Consider the following 17,246-nt stretch of genomic DNA (forward strand, 5'->3'; position numbering starts at 1 on the left):
CAGAGCAACAGAGGTAGAATCTTTTAAGAAACTAGATCACATCTCTGCTAAATGTATTGGTATGTTATTATAATCAGTGTCTGGAAATTCAGAGACTCTGAGAGTTAGTTATTCTTCCAAGAAAGTAAGTGAAGTCATCAACAGGACACATTAGTTTCTTCCACAAGTAAAAAAGTCACACATGAAAGTTGCAGGCCATTCTGAGAAACATCGATCATATCGCAACATTTACTTCTGTGCAAAACAAATCTAGTATCAGCTCCCCCTGAAACTGTTTCCCATTGATTTTGCATAAATGTAGCAAAATTTAAAAAAGGCTATATCTCTTCTTCCAAAAACTTTTGGCTCTTTTTATGCATTTATATTCAATTCAGGTGAAATGAGAGATGCTCTGAATACCCATTTTTTTCTTCTTCTGCCATGGGGTGGAAATCAAACCTGAAGCTTCAGGCTATCTCAAGAGAATTGTAGCCTCTTTGTGGATACCCTCAAACTATCCACACTCTCTTCTGAAACAATATTTCACAAAAGATACGGTGTCTGCATTTGAATGGCTGATGCTTACTATCAAATAGGGAGGGACTCAGTAAAAAATAAATACAAATAAAACAAAATAATAGAAAATCACTATAAGACCTAATAATTAGGCTTCATCCTTTATTAGGTAGTAAGAGACAATCGATGTTTACAGGTCAAACTTAAGAGCGGCCATTTGAACCAAAATTTTTCCACAGAGCTTGGAGGCGAAAGAGATTCAGACCCCGCATAGGATTTGGATGGGTTTGCACATGATACTTTTGCTTTTACTTCCCTAAAATAACCCATTCCTTGCGAAGGAGAGAGAAGGGTCAACTCCTATGAAATTGGAGAATTCGGGGAAAATTCACAACGTGTTGTGATAGACCAGCTTTCTATTCTTCATCTTTGATTTGGAGGAAGTTTGATTTCCTTCTTACAGGTAAAATGTTTTTGGTTTTCAAATAGTAACATTGGGTGATTAGTAAAAACCACAATTTTTGCCTAATGCAAAGACTGAACCCAAGGCAGGACTCTAAAGAACCTGCCGGATGGACCATTTCATCACATCTGGCCATTCTATGGGCAGCCAATATCTCATCTTCCCCTCGATGGCCAAATAGTATGAGCCCGCAGAGGGCTCCCAAACCCCTCTGAATCATTTCTTCCTTGGTTAAACAGATGGGCCACAAATTGGATTGTAGGTAAAAATGGGACAAACCAGGGAGACCAAAGGATACACATATCGGGAGACATAAAAATAAACAACAATTTGAAGATATAATTTAAATAAATACCCATGTGAGTCTTCTGAGTTCCTTGCCCCACAAAATACAGAAAACACATTTTTCTTCTTTTGCTTAATATATGTGTCTGTACACATGCCCATGTGTACAGGCACATACATACATACATATACACATATATGTATATATTTAAGCATACAATTTTTAAAGAGATGAGCACCACGAACTATGGCTAGATTGTGAATGAGAAAGCTCAAGACCATGCTCAGCTGTGAGCACTGAACCTGTAGTGAGTGTTTTTAAATATGGCGACAGTCAAACATGAAACATCTGAAGTTCAAAAGTATTCTTTTATCATGAATTCTTACTATTTTTCAAATTGCTGCTAATTTCCTTTATTTTATTTTTATTTGTTACTAAAAGCAGTTTCGGGAAGGTCGTATGTGTGCCTTCCTGTCCCTTCCTCATGAAATAGCCTTTACAAAAACTTTTCAAAAATATGTTTTTTTTTCCTTAAATCTAAGTTGTGGTTTTATTCTTGTTCTAAGTGTAAGAGTGGCATGTCTCTCAGCTATGGAGCAACGCAGCTGCATCCTCCTCCATCAGGGGAATACCTTTTGACTCTCTGTGGGCAAAAGGCAATCCCCCTTGATCACAAATCCAAGGCAGAGCTGTTTTTGATGCCATTTACTATTTACCACTTTGATGATAAAAGTGTGAAGTTGGATGGTTATATATTTATTTCATATAGTAGATTTTCTGTTTATAAGTTATTTTTCTTAATCTTTCTAACATATATACAATATATATATATATTTACTTATATATACCCCTGATAAATCTTATTTTAAAGGGACACACTGTCAACTCTTCGAAGCCTTAGAGGGATCACATAAGGCTTCCAACCTGCAAAAGTCCATGATAGAACTAAGGGTCCAGTAGGACCTTCCAGGTGTTTTTCTCTACTCTGTATCCATGGTGTGCAGTTAAACTCATTTACATTTTTTTCTTGTTGCTCCTCTCTTTGACATCTACAGTAAACATTTATATCATGTCAGTAGGAGATCTAAAAAAGTATCAATTCAGTTTATTTCTCCTGTTGTACTCCAAACAGAAGAATTCTACGTAGACACACGGGGCCACTGGCATGATATAAAGGGGGGTGTTGCAGAGGTCTACGAGGCTCCCTTTTTTATGAGGTAGGGATGACCATGGATTTCTGACTCCACACTTATCTTGGCACTGTCTCTGGCCATCCCCAGCTCGCATAAGTGGAGCAGGTGGGCTGCCTGCCATCCTCTCTTTTGTCTGTACCCATGGTATGTATTTTCCCCCAGCGTGTACCTATCCACATTCTCAAACACGGATATTCATTGTTTCTGGGGACTGGCAATATTGCAATAAATCACTTTTCTTTTTTTTCCGATTTTTTTTTCCCAGGGGAAGGGTTACCTCAAAGCATCGCTCTGCTCTACAACGTCTCTGAACACTGCATTTGCCTCAGTTGAGCAGGAGAGAAAGATTACTGACTTGGAAGACCTCTCCAACAGCATCCTCAGTGTCCCTTGTCGCCTACTTACATGATCGAGCTGGCTGGTCTACCTTTTGCAATTCGGCGATAAACCTAAAGGCATTAAACTGAGACATGGCTACTGTTTTACAAGACAACTACTGCATCTAATTTTGTTCTGATAAATACCCATGAACTGCTGACAGGGCAGGAGGATGGGGAAGGGGTCTACTATTCACAGTGTTGCTGCTGCTTCTCATTTTTCTTCTCGTTAATCTACAGAATAAAGTACTGAATATACATTGGAACCAGTGAATGCCCTTAGACAAAGGTAAGTTGTTTCATAAAGCAGGAAAGACAATGCAGGGGAAATAGGTGCCCAAAAGCACGGTCACAAAGGTCTCGGAAGTTCTAGATATCACTACAAGTCAATGCTGGAGATCACTTCTAAAACAGTCAATATTCAAGAGGAATGCTCTTATGTGGAGAAAATGCTGCCCCTTCCCTCCCTCCCATCCCCTTTAGAATCTTTTCAATTCACTATCAAAAGTCCTGGCTCTTCAGATAGACTTTAAACTATAAATAAACACTGCATAGTTCATTTTTTTTGTTCGTTTTCTTTGTTTTTTGAAAAAAAATTATTGCAGTACAATGACTCCTAGTTGGAGTTCAGTAAGGAGCAAACAGCACAGGAGTATGGGTGGTCCGTATGGGCCCTGGAGCAGGCCGGAGGAGTGCTGGAGGAAGTGCAGATGGCTGGAAGAGGGTGGCAGCAGGGGCTGTTCTGAGACTGAAGGGTGAGTTCACTGCCACAGCAGCGGCAGCCGCTGCAGCCGCCAATGGGTTTGGGAGGATCCGTGGAGCCAATGGCTTAGAAGGTTCCTTAGAAAATACTAATTTTACCTGTAAGAGAAAGGGAAAAGAAGGTGGGAGAGAAACAGAATGATATTTAGGGACATGTTTTCTTTTCTTTCCCCCCCAATTAGCTCTAATTTAGACAGATTTAGAATTCCAAAGGGCAGTTCCTAAGAAAGCTAGAGTTATGCTTCACATATACACAAGCACAAAACTAAACAGTTTCAATTATCTTTTCAAAGGAAAATTGGCTGATGACTAGTAAATCTATTAAGAGTCTTGAGTGTGTATGTGTGTGTGAGAGAGAGAGAGATAGAGAAAGAGAGAGAGAGAGACAGACAGACAGACAGAGACAGACAGAGAGAGACAGAGAAAGGGGAGAGACAGAGAGACAAAAAGAGACAGAGAATGAGAGAAAGAGAGAGACAGATACAGAGAAAGGGGAGAGAGAGACACAGAGAGAGACAGAAAGAAACAGAGAAAGAAAGAGAGAGAGAGAGAGAAAGAGACAGAGAGAGACACACACAGAGAGAGACAGAGACAGAGAGAGAATGTTGTGTGTGTTGCCATCTCTTAAGGGAATTTCAGTTCCTGAGGACTATGGAACTAACCTTATTTATGTCCCAGAACTTGGCTTGTAAGGTTGTGAACGATTTATAAATGCGTTCTCTTCCCTCCCCACACATCCATACACTCATGTGAGTATATTCTCAGTACAAACATAACCAGAAAACCTTCCATTTGCCACAGAGAGTAACTGGTCAATAAATGCACAGTGTTATGTGCCAGACTAAGAGGGCAGAATGAGTGACATCACTTGGAGTCTCAGAACCTTGACTCTGCCATTTACCATCTGCATGATCTTGAAAGTTATTCAAACTCTCTGGGTCTCATTTCCTTTATCTGTAAAATGTAAGAGTTGGCTTAGACTGCCTATGAGAGCCCTTGCAACTTGCAGTGTGTGAAATCCAAACAAAACATTTCTTTGAACAAGATAAACTCTGAGGTCCTGTCCAGTTCTAGACCTTTGTTCTTATTCATTTCACTGGGCCTCAGTTTCCTTATCTGCAAAAAGGGGGGAGGGATACTAAGATGAGATGGTTTCTTTGCTTGTACTTTCCATTTCCAGAGCTGCCATCCTAATAGGACTGCAAAGGATGGGAAATATAAATGAGACAGTGATGGGCACATCAAATCTTTATGAGGAGTACATTTAAAGTAAATTACCCAGAGAGATTCAGAACAAACAAAATAAAATGAGGAGGGGAGAGATTCATTATTCCTCAGATAGACAGCTGTCATCTGACAATCTAATCCTGTCAACTGGGCCTCAGAGAATGTCACTTCCATTTGAACACATGGGAGGAAACAAAAATGAGTAAAACAAAATGGTTTTTCAAATGAAAGATCTCACCTCTAACAATTCAACACATTCTTGTTGCTTCATCATTTCAAATAACCCAGTCCAGCCTCGAACTAAATCACTAGCCTGGAGCATCTGCCAGAAGCATCAGTAAAGTGGCAGCTCTAACTAAAGATGATTTCTCATCATGGAATTAGTAACACAATAAAAATAATTTTAAGTGTTTGAAATTAGTATTAACATACAAAAACGTGCTCTTCACCACTAGGAAATATTTAATTTGTCTAAGTATAAAGATATGATAGAGCCAGAATTCCTAATAGGATGATGAAATCAACAGCAACCCAGATAAGTATTTACCTAACATATATCTGTACATATAAAATTATTCTTTTTAATTAAATTTTAAGAAAAGAAAATAAAAATACACACACATATACATGTAAATAGGTAATCAATATCTCTTTTTTTTCACCTTGGAAATTTCTACTGATTTGCATTTGTCTTTGGGGGTCTCAAATCAATTAATCTATAGCAATATAGCAATTTAACTGTCTTTACATATGTGTTATACATATATAGACACAAAGTGCATTTTGCAAAGGTAAAACTCACAAAAGGAAAAGGTGGAAATTTATAGGATCACCAAAATGCAAAGGGGAAAAATATTCTCAAATCAAAATATTGATTGGATTGAGTCTCCCAAGCTACCCAGGCTGAAAATAGCCTGGTTTTCTTTGACTTGTCTGTATTACTCATTAGTCCCTCAAATAAACAGCTGAGGTGTTTTGCTTTTCTTACCTTTTGTTTCCAAGAGGGTTTTGCCTTTAAAATCAATACTAGGAATATGCAATAAGAGAACCATACTGTTCTCTCTTTATTGCTTTCTCTTTTCCTTCTAGACTTCCTGACAAAGAGGGAGTTCAATGAAAAGATACATGAACAGTTAGGGCTAACAGCTGCATCTATGCAATGGCAAAAGATTAGTTTAGCTACTGGTAATTTCCCCAGACTGAGTTGACTCAATTGTTTATTGAACAGATCAAATACATCTCTGCTTTGTAGATGCAGCCATTATGTCAACTACTGTCACTTAGTGTTTTATCAACTCATTTTTAAGTGAAAAAAACATTTTCAAGTCCAACATATTTGGAGGGAAGTGAAAAATGTACTCACCCCAAGTGGATGTGTTCCCTTTTGAAGTTTATTGTAGGGACTGTATTTAGGTTTGGGGGGTTTCCCAGCAGCTCTGTCTTTGTGCCTTCTACTGCTGATGTGCTATTGAATATAAAAAAAAAGAAATAGAATTTTCAAACTTTACAATAGGAATCCTTGAAAATGTTGACTTCCATCCCAGAAAATTTCAATATACCTGTTGAAACTTTGGATTTATTTAAGTTTGCTTGAATTCCTCAAGTCCTTCATGGAATCACCATTCATAGAATTTAGAGTTATGGAGAAACTTGATTATTTTCTGCTTAGGTCTCCTAAGTAAGAGGATGTTTGATCTCTAGAGAGGTACAGTAATTGCCTAATCCTTAAGTGGTCATATCTAAACTCATGCTTAGTCTTTCATCCCTAAAATCTATGTTCTCAATCCTACCATTTTGCTTGCCTCTGGCTACTACAGGACTCTCTATAACCCAAATATATTCAAGTTTCAAAGTCTTGAAGTCAGAAACGTCTTCTCACTAATCGTAATGTCCTAATCTTCATTCTCTCTCACTCACTCAATCTTCTCAAATCCATTTTCACACTTTGTAACTTTCATTTTCTTAAATTCTCTCTGCAATTCTACACCATCTATATTGTTTGGGCCTTAGTCTTTCCTTCCACAATCTTGACCCTCTGGTTAGTCATTGTATAATACATTCTTCTTTACCCTTGGATTTTCGCCCTCTTACTCTACCTCTCCCACACTAATCTCCCAACCAATTCCAACCACTGTCTTTTCAGTTCCCTTATTTTTCCTGAAAGGATAGTCAAACTTTGCTGTCATTTTTCCCCACTACCTTCTTCAATCTCTTACAATTTGTTTCATTAATTTATTTAATTTCTCTGTAGGTCATTTATCTCCATTATTTGAATGTAGAAACCTGAGATCAGGGACTTTCTTTTATTCCTTTTATTGTACTCAATCTCCAACGTATTCCCTTGTATACAGTATATGCTTAAAATACTTGACATTTTGATTTAGTTATTTTATTAAAGTATCAAAGAATGAAAAAAACAAACACTTAGGTTCCCCCATCAAAAATATGATCTAGGGGAAAGAACCAAATACACATGTCGTTTTTATGGGTTATATCTTTTTGGGTATTAGTTATTAAAATAATAGATGTATAGTTGTTTTTCTATGGCACAAATCTCTTTTCATGGAAGGTGGCCTGTAAGAGAAACAAAAAACAAACTTCTTGGGGAAACTTTATGTGTAAATAAAACCAGATGCCAGGCTGAGATGAATTTATTTCCATACTAATGTTTATCTTGCTGTCTGTACAACTCGGTATCAACCTAATAAATCCAAAAGGTAAACAAGGTTTCGAGGAATGTGAACTCTGAGAAAAACATTGTTCAGAAGATTGAAAAATTAAGCATCGTCTGAAGGTTGAATTTCCAAGTTATATCACGGGTGAGCAAAATAAATTATAATCTGAAGGTTGTGTTCTCAGGTGATATCACTAGTGTATCTTAAAAATAAACTCTTTCTATTTAGCGGTTAAAAGAGAAGATGTCATGAGATGAGTTACTATCTACACAAAACTCATTAAGCCAAACATTTTAACTTTTTAATTGTATCTCCTATTCTACTAGCATAGCACTTGACAGAGAGTTGATGGCACAATTGATCAGTATCCCTTCTTTATGGTGAGGAATTTAACAATGACTTGGGAAATCTTAATTAGATGCTTGGTAAATGGGACCTCAAAAGTCTACTCTCCAATAGCCCAGCCACTTAGAGTGGCTTTGCCACATGAGATTGGAGATTTATGAACCCCACAAGTGCAATGTATTTCTTTCTCAGTGAACCAGACTGCTACATGTGTGGCAAATGCTTCATAAATACTTAACAGTGCAGAAGAATAATCTGCTTTCCTGCTCTCAGTGAGGAGACGAGAGGTTCAGATTGGCGCCACTCACCTGTTTAAGTTGTGTCTCTGAATTTACATGCACGTCACAGATTTCACAGTGAAATGTCTTGTTTTGCAGGCCAGTGTTTCCCTTGTTGATGGGCCCTTTGCCTTTGACTCCTGCTCGAGGAAATGCCTTAATAGTCCCACTCCCATTCCGGGCTTCCAGCATAGTTTTGTGCTTAGTCCCTGAAATGGGTTGGTAAAGGAAAAGAAAGACAGAAATAGCATCAGAGAGGACAAATAAAGACATCAGGGTAATCACGTGCTTCTTCTTACCTTTGTAGAAAAGAACCGTTAAATATTTTTCAAGTTCTATGGATGACAATTGGAATATACAAGAATTTTGGAAGAGTTATGAACATATATTCTCTCTCTCTCTCTCTCTCTCTCTCTCTCTCTCTCTCTCTCTCTCTCTCTCTCTCTCTCTCTGTCTCTGTTTCTTCCCACCCCAAGTCTTTTTTTCTCATACATACATTATGTATAAAATAAATCTGGATAAACAAAAGTGTGCTGAGGTGAAATGAAATGGGCATGAATTTATTTCCTTATGTCTTATTTATTTCTTTCTGTCTCCAGCTGGTTGGAAGACATAGATGTTATTTGAAAAGAAAAAGGAAACCTATTCTTGAGGATCATAAGGATGCAATTCTTACCTTCTTGGAACAGAAACAATTGCCTAACAGAAAGATTATAGGTGAGATAGTTTCTGAGACTCAGAATGAATACTCAATTCATGATCTTATGAGGAGTACAAAGAGAAAAGAAAGCAATCTAAGAATCTTAAAGGTTCCTTCTAGGAAGCCTAACAGGATGATAACATCCACTTTGATGGGATACTCTATTTTAGCAGCAAATCGTTAGAACCGGGGGTTGGGGAAAGACACCCACTTTATAATTGCCTCTACCATAGGTTACAGAACCAGATAATTTTTTTCTTTGAAGAAACCAATAGCAGACATTTCATTTCATTTCTTTCTTTCTTTATTTGTTTGTCATTGTAAGGTATTTTTTCCACTGTAAATCAATAGATTAAAATGATAACATTTGTTCTGCCATTGCAATTTTACACAATTTAGTAGTAGATATGTTTCTCCTAATAATTTTTTTTCACAAAATTTCTTATTTTTGTAGTGCTAAATATGAGAAATGTTAACCATTACTTCCAAGGCAAGATGAGTCAATCAGATCTGGAGAAATTTTCCATAGAGGATTTTTGGCATGGAATGGACAAAAATCTCACTGGATAAGATGGTGGTCATGGGTTACCATCTGCATTTTTTCCCTTTTTATTAATTTAGAAAATTTTTCCATGGTTACATGATTAATGATTCCCTCTTGTTTTCTCTCCCTTACAGAAGCTGACAAGCAGTTCCACTAGGTTAAACATGTATCATTGTTCAAGACCTATTTCCATATTATTAATGTTGGCAGTAGAGTGATCTTTTGACATCAAAACCCTAATCATATCCTTATAGAACTATGTGATCGATGCCATGTTTTTCTCCTGCATTTCTGCTCCCACAGTTCTTTCCCTGGATGTGGATAGTGTTTTTTCTCACAAGTTGATCAGAACTGTCCTGGGTCATTGTGTTGCTGGGAGTAGAAAAGTCCATTACATTTGATTGTGCCACAGTGTATCAGTCTCGGTGTACAACTTTTTTCCTGGTTCTGCTCCTTTCACTCTGCATCACTTCCTGGAGGTCACTGCAGTTCACAAATTCCTCTAGTTCATTATTCCTTTCAGCAAAATAGTATTCCATCACCATCAGATAGCACAATTTGTTCAGCCATTCCCCAATCGAAGGGCACCCCCTCATATTCCAATTTTTTTTGCCAGCACACCGAGTGTGTCTATGAATATTTTTATATGAGTCTTTTTCTTTTTTTTTATTATCTCTTTGGGGTACAAACCCAGCAGTTCTACCATGTGCATTTTTGAAGAAGTGCCCATATCAATGAGCTCACAAGTCCACTAAGGGCTGAACTGTGCATTTTGCACTTAGTTGACAATATTTTAAAGAGATTTCGTGATGATTACCATAATTTTAAAATCACTTCCAATTGGATTCTGAAATTCTAATGTGCAGTTGTAATATATTCCAGACACTTTCCTGAAATTCTCAGCAGTTAGAAAAATGTGTTCTAGCTTTGTAAGAACTATAAGGCCACAGTAGGAAGAAAAAATCAGGGATCTAAGCTGACTTTAAAAAATTGGTTCAATATGTGCAATTACCTTCCTACACTTTGGCAACTCTTCAGTATATTAGCCAGTGTGTTCAATGAGTGGTACTTTCCTAAAGTGGAACACTCCATTCTCACAAAAAGAGCTTTCTCTTCAGTTTAACTTTGCTTTCAAATATATCTTTCCTCTAATATTTTCCCTGAAAAAATTACTTCGGATGAGTTAAGTAAGAAACCTATGGTTACATGAAAGCCACAAGGATATCCTCTGGCTCATTTTATGATGATGTACAAATGTTCCTCTAGGATAGTGATAGATCAGAACACAACATGTACCAAAGACAAAAGTGTTCTGAATGATTTTTTTTCTCTGATAAAATAAAGATATGTGTGCACCATCACACTCTGTGATGATAACAGCCCTCATAATTTCCCCATTCTTTTAATTCTAAAGCTGTCACATAGTCTATTGGGTACAGAGCTGTCCTCAGTCAGAAAGATCTTGGATTCAAGACTTGCCTGTGAAAAATATTGGCTAAGTCACCTGAATTTCTCAGTGCTATGGGAAACTCTTGAAGGCTACCCATATTACAGAGGACATTCCAATTTTCACTGATAGAGGGAGAGTCCTGACTTCTGAACTTCCCACATCAGAGGTCTCTCCCTATAATATAAAGAGAACTGGGGGTCCATTAAATCCAACTCAAAGCTGAAAATGAATAACCATAACAACATACATGAGTGGTGGTACAGAATATCCCAATAGTTTTTATTTAGCACAGAGTCTTAAACAAGACAGACATTCACTAAATCCACATCATATTGGCCTAGGCTGGGGAACTCATTACTATTGGACAATCATTCTGCCTAGGATAGATCTAACCATTTTGTTGGGAGTTGTTGTTTTGCTTCCTTTATATTCAATATATTTTTTCTATTTGCAATTTCTTTCCCTTACTCCTAGTTCTAGCCTCTGGTTACAAGTAGAACAAATACAATTCTTTTTTTAACATAAGAATTTCTGAAATACTTGAAGACAGCTACTGTGTTTCCCACTGTCTTCTTTTCTCTAGGCTAAATAAATCAGGATCCTTTTACTAATCTTGAGGGCTTTCCACATTCAACTTATTTTTCTTTTGATTCTTATTGTCTCTTCTAAAATGTGGTGACTAAAATGGAGTAAAAGACTCTAGATGTGGCTATACCAGGGCAGAATAGAGTGGGGCTATTACCTAACTTTCTTGATGCCACCCAAGACTGTATTAAATTCTTTATCTATAGCATCATTGTTAATTTTCACTAATCCTCCTCCCCTTCTAAGGATTGATTTTCAGGAAAACTATTATTTTTTTCCCTATCTAGTACTTGTTAAGGTGATTTTCAGAATCCAAATAGAATATCTGATATTATTCTCGATAAACTTAATTTCCTTAAATTAAAGCCAAAGTTCCAGTCTAACGAGATCTTTTCTCTTGTGCACTCTTAGCTATCCTTCCTAGTTATGTCTTTAGTAAAATTGATACTCCTCTTGCTTTATAAAAGGCAGCAAGATAGAGAAGTGGACATGGAATCAAGAAGACGAGTTCAAATATTATCTCAGACACTTACTGTATAACTTGCTTCTGTTTCCTCATCTATAAAATGGGAACAAGTACCTAACCCCAAGGGTTCTTGTGAATATAAAATGAATAATCTTTGTAAAGCACACTGCAAATTTTCAAACAGTGTATTAATGTGATTATGAAGCTGATGATAGATTTTTAAAAAAAGAATAGTTGTGCCGTGGAGGCAAAATTAAGCAAAATATAAGTGAAAATGTATGTCTTTAAGTGAATTATAAAACCAATAAAATGAGACCATCTTAGTAATGAATTGACATGTTTTCTACATATGCTAATTTGCCAGGGAAAAACTCAACAAACCTCAGTTAACCAGCGTTCTGGATCAACCCTATGAAGTAAAAGCAATCCTAATGCAATGAACCCTCTGTAAATAGTATTTAAGTAGCTCAAATATCAACTCTTTTCCCCTCCCCAAAATAGAAATCATAGGCAGGAATAGCTTTTCATTTTCCTTTTTAGGAATTATAGAAATATTTGAATTATGACCCAGGCATATTCTTTTATTATTATCATTTCTATGAACCATGCTTTCCTCCAAAATGAATCCCTTTAAGAGGTATTAATTGTTCATGGTTTTGAAAAGCACTATGCTAGGCTAGATTATGAAAACAAGAAATGACAGTCCCTGCATCCAAAGAGCTTGCTAGCATTCTACTGGAATGAAGGCAACATCAAAATGAATACTTTCCTTATATTCTGCCTTCTTTTTACCTGGGGAACTTTTTTTTTTTAATTTTAAAACAAAACATAAGGGATTGGTTACCAAAATGAAAAGTAGATCACCATTTTCTCATAAAAAGGCTGCTGCGTCAAAGTATATTTAAACAAACACCATCAGAAATTTGAACTTTAGTAATAATAATAAAATAATAATAGTAATAATTAGTAATAATTTAGTAATAATAATAATAATAATAATGAGCAAAACTCAAAAAGTTTGAAAAATGGGATTTTCTGATTAAGTGAAAATAATTGTCATTTAGTTGTGCTGCAAAAATACCATATAGCAAAAGGGTCATTTTCTAGAGAGCCTTATGTCGAGGACAATAAGATGAGCCTCATTTTGTTCTACACTGCCTATTGGAATTCTCCCCATCCTCCCAAATCTCTAAGGAACCTGTATTTTTGGCAAGCCAGGGATGAGGCAATACATTTCCCTTGGTCGTGTGCTTCAGGTTGGACTGAGTTGAATTATATTTTTCTACAAAATTTTTCTGAATTCTCTAGAGATCATGTTTTGACAAGGGCTTCTTCATTTTTCCATTGGTATAAGAATTAGATTTCAACCTTATTTTTACAGGCTTTCTAAAAAGGTGTGAAATTTCCAGTTTTATTATCTTACTAGATGGGTTTTACATATGTAGACTTGTAGAAGTATCTTCTGAAGCTTTTGCCTTTCTTTATCATCCATTAGGCAATTCTGGAACCTTTTTGGTGTCCTTGACTCTGTGATTTTTAAATTTCTATTTCTGACCTTAAAAAAGAGAAAAAAATGCCAGTTTTCTAATGGTTTGAGGAGTGATACTTGAGTATTAGCTAACTGATATTTTAACATAAATGAATAATTCCTCAGTCAACCCCTGCCTTCCCCAAATATCTCTCCTAATTGCTTATTTAGCCCAAGTTTGCCCTATTTAACTTTAAATAAATGAGTAGGAAATATGCATTTTCTAGAAATAGCACATTTGAAAGTTCTTGTTCAGTACATGGTCTTAGATTCATACCATGTAGCCTAAGAAAGCAAAATTCTGCTTAACTGGGACTTTTAATGGTTATCTTGAGCACCAATCAAGCTCCAAATGAAATCTTCTGTCCCCCATTAAGATTCACTGACTTCTAAATTCTTAAAAGACTTGCTGTCTATGCCACTTATTTGGGTACTTTTGTCCATATTCAGTCTTATTTGGGGGATCCAAAGATTAGTCAGATGACATTCTTAAGCATCCAGAACACTGAGGTGCCCGATAAATAAGGGAGTAAAAGATAAATGAAGTATCTCTAGAAGCAAATGTAGAAACTGAGCATCAGGGAAAGGATAGCAGTAAATGAGAAGAACTGAGGACGCAAAGATTCTATCTTTTCTGATTGGCTAGTTGAAGGCATACAAATATTATATCTGATCTGCCATGATTGGCTGGTTTGTCAACGAGACTGAGAAGATGATTGGTTGGCAGATTTTAGAAAAAGGAAAGGCTAAGAAATGAAAATGGAAAGAATCAAGTAGGGTACATAGACTAGTGGGGATATAGGCACTAGAGGTAGAAGTACTTGAGTCTATCTTCTCACCCATTTTATGGATAAGAAAACTAGTACTATCACTACATGAACAATATGGAAGTATGTACTGCATGAAAGTAGTGGTATAACCTATATATCAGAGAAAATCTGAATCCTAAAATGTCAGAAAATAATTGTTAGAATTATTTCTATGTTTAAATGAAATATATAAATACATACATATACAAATATATATAAAGACTAGTTTTCTTCTATGTTGTATACATATGTATATAAATATGTATATTTTTATTAGTTCTCTTGACATTCTTGATCTTTTGTTCTTCCAAATGAACTTTATTATCATTTTTTCTAATTCTATCAAAAGGTTTTGGTATTTTGATAGGTATGGCACAGAATAAGTAAGTTAAAGTAGGATTGCCTTATAAAACCCCAAACCCCAAAATATAAACCCCAAATAACAATTGAAAAATCATATGCTTTCATCTGCATTTTGATTTCAACAGTTCTTTCTCTGGAGGTTAATAACATTCTTTGTCTTAAGCTCCTCAGAACTATCCTGGATCACTATATTGCCAATAATAGCTAAGTCTATCACATTTGATAATTCCACAACATTGCTGTTACTATGTACAATGTTTTCCTGGTTCCTCTTATTTCATTCTGTCTCAGTTCATATAGAACTTTCTAGCTCTTTCTGAAGTCATCTTGTTTATCATTCCTTACAGCACAATAGTATTCCATCACCATCATATACCACAATTTGTTCAATCATACTCCAACTGATGGACACCCCCTTAATTTCCAATTCTTTGCTGCCACAAAAAGAACTAGAAATAATTTTGTGCAAGTTGGTCTTTTCCCTTAAAACAACCCTTTTATTTATTTTTAAAAAGTAATTAATTTTATTTTAAAATATGTTTCCATGTTTACATAATTCATTTTCTTTCCCTTTCCCTCCCCCTCCCAGAGCCAATAAGCAATTCCACTGTGTTGTACAAATGTTATCACTTGATACCTATTTCCATATTATTCATTTTTTCTATAGAGCAATTTTTAAAAGCCTAAATCCCAAATCGTATGATCACAAATACATGTGATAAATGATGTCGGGTGTTTTGCTTTTGCATTTCTACTCCCATAGTTCTTTCTCTCAATGTGGTTAGCATTCTTTCCCATAAGTCCTTCAGGAGTGTCCTGGCTTGTTGTAGTGCTACTAGTAACAAAGTCCATTACATTGGATTTTTTCCACAATGTTTTACTTTCTGTGTACAATGTTCTCCTGGTTCTGCTCATTTCACTCTGCATCAGTTCACAGAGGTTCTCCCAGTTCATACAGAAATCCTCCAGATCATCAGTCCTTACAACACAATAGTATTCCATCACCATCAGATACCACAATTTAAAACAACCCTTTTAAAGGAAAATATTCTTAAGTTTCTAAACATCTGAACTATAATGACTGTAACCCAGACTGGATATTCCCACTAATATCATCATTATATGAAGAAAAGACAATCAAGGATGGATTCAAGTTCTAAAATCTATGATTTGGCTCCAAACTCTATAAAAATGAATCAACCTCCTTTGGGTCCAGCCACTTCCTAGGAGAGTTCTAGGGGGACTTGGTACTATGGATAGATAACAGGGGTCTGGAATCACAAAGACCTGAGTTCATCCAGTCTCAGACAATTACTGCCTGTATGACCTTGGACAAATCATTTGACCTTTGTCTGCTTCTGTTTCTTCAACTATACAATGAAGTTCAATAATATGGTAATAGAGCTATCCTATAATCAATCTATAAGAAAAACACGTACCTCCTAGGGTTGTTGTGAGGATCAAATGAGATCATAATTGTAAATTGCTTAGTACAATGTGTTATGTAAATATTAGTGTAAATATTAAATATATGTAAATATTAGTGATCATGATGATGATGTTTGGTTCTAAAGCTTTCATTATTTTTTATAATTTTATATTTGATGTATAATTTTAAAATATAAAATAAAAATCATTTTTCATTATTTCCTCAACTTTTCTTCATCATCAAAGTTTGATCACTTAAAGTGATCAAAGCTCATTCTCACTGGCCTTTGAGTTTACTCAGTTCCCTACATGAAGACCTGCTACAAATGTGTGACACCCTCCTCTCAATTCTTCTCTCACTGTTGGAAGTGGGTGTTTGAATCTGGCATCTCTTCTCTCCTTCCCATCTAGAGGCAGCTACATGCTATAATGTTCATATTGCCAAACTAGGGATCAGGCAGACCTCCCTACTGCCTCATGGGTGATGAGTTTCCAGGTTTTCTGTCCACATTCCTGCTTAAATTCTAATTTGCTCTTTCATCAACTAAAGGAAAGAGGAAGAGGCACAAAGCAGTCGCTGTGACCTCCAGAAGAAAACGTACTTGATCTTTGAAAATACACAAGGATGACCCGATATGTCACAGCCTGACAAAATACAAACATCAAGTTAGAGAAATATTGGGCCATCGCTAACCCCTGTTCAGAGAAGGAGGGACACACGATGAAGTGAACTAATTGTCTTCAAATGGCTCTGATCTCTAATCCCCAAACAGATCATCTCCCAAAAGGAACACATAGACAGATTCCAAGGACACCCTGAGATATTAAAGTCATATTTGTCAAAAGACTGGAGAAGACCAAGGGAGGCAAGTGAATTAGTGACCTCCACTGCCTTCTTATCCATTCCTCGCATTGCAATAGAGCTGAACACCCCTACTTCAAGCAGCTTTGAGACCTCTCCATTGGGCAAAAGTGATGCATGACTGGCTCTCTGGAAGGTGATCAATCAGGGTGACAACTGGGGCTGGATCTCCGCCAATGATGTGGGTGCCCAGATGGACTGAGGCTGGCCAGTGTCACTTTTTGCTACTGACTCAAAGCCTCTATTTTTCTGTTCTCTAACATGTAGACCCACTTATCTTCCATTTTATTTGCTTTCTTCTTTAGAAAAAAATGTCTTTATTCCTTCTCTGTGTCGATGACAGGGAGACAAATGTTTTGTCTCAGGACAAAAAAGGAGAAATCGTACTCAAAGAATAATAAAGGGAGCAG

General features: G+C 36.3%; 1 protein-coding gene across 10 annotated transcripts in view; it reads right to left on the reverse strand.

The window, feature by feature from the left end:
- Nucleotides 1-624: 624 nt before the first annotated feature.
- ZNF385D (zinc finger protein 385D) overlaps nt 625-17,246 on the reverse strand; it is a 408,744-nt gene continuing 392,122 nt past the window's right edge. For all 10 annotated transcript variants that reach the window (XM_056800336.1, XM_056800331.1, XM_056800332.1 and 7 more), the window contains 3 exons: nt 8,132-8,310; nt 6,167-6,268; nt 625-3,675 (listed from right to left, as the gene is read on the reverse strand). In XM_056800336.1, the coding sequence (XP_056656314.1) occupies nt 3,442-3,675; nt 6,167-6,268; nt 8,132-8,310 (515 nt within the window). In that variant the 3' untranslated portion in view covers nt 625-3,441. The remainder of the gene's footprint in view (nt 3,676-6,166; nt 6,269-8,131; nt 8,311-17,246) is intronic.

Source organism: Monodelphis domestica, chromosome 5 (genome assembly GCF_027887165.1).
Source record: "Monodelphis domestica isolate mMonDom1 chromosome 5, mMonDom1.pri, whole genome shotgun sequence".
Lineage (NCBI taxonomy): Eukaryota > Metazoa > Chordata > Mammalia > Didelphimorphia > Didelphidae > Monodelphis > Monodelphis domestica.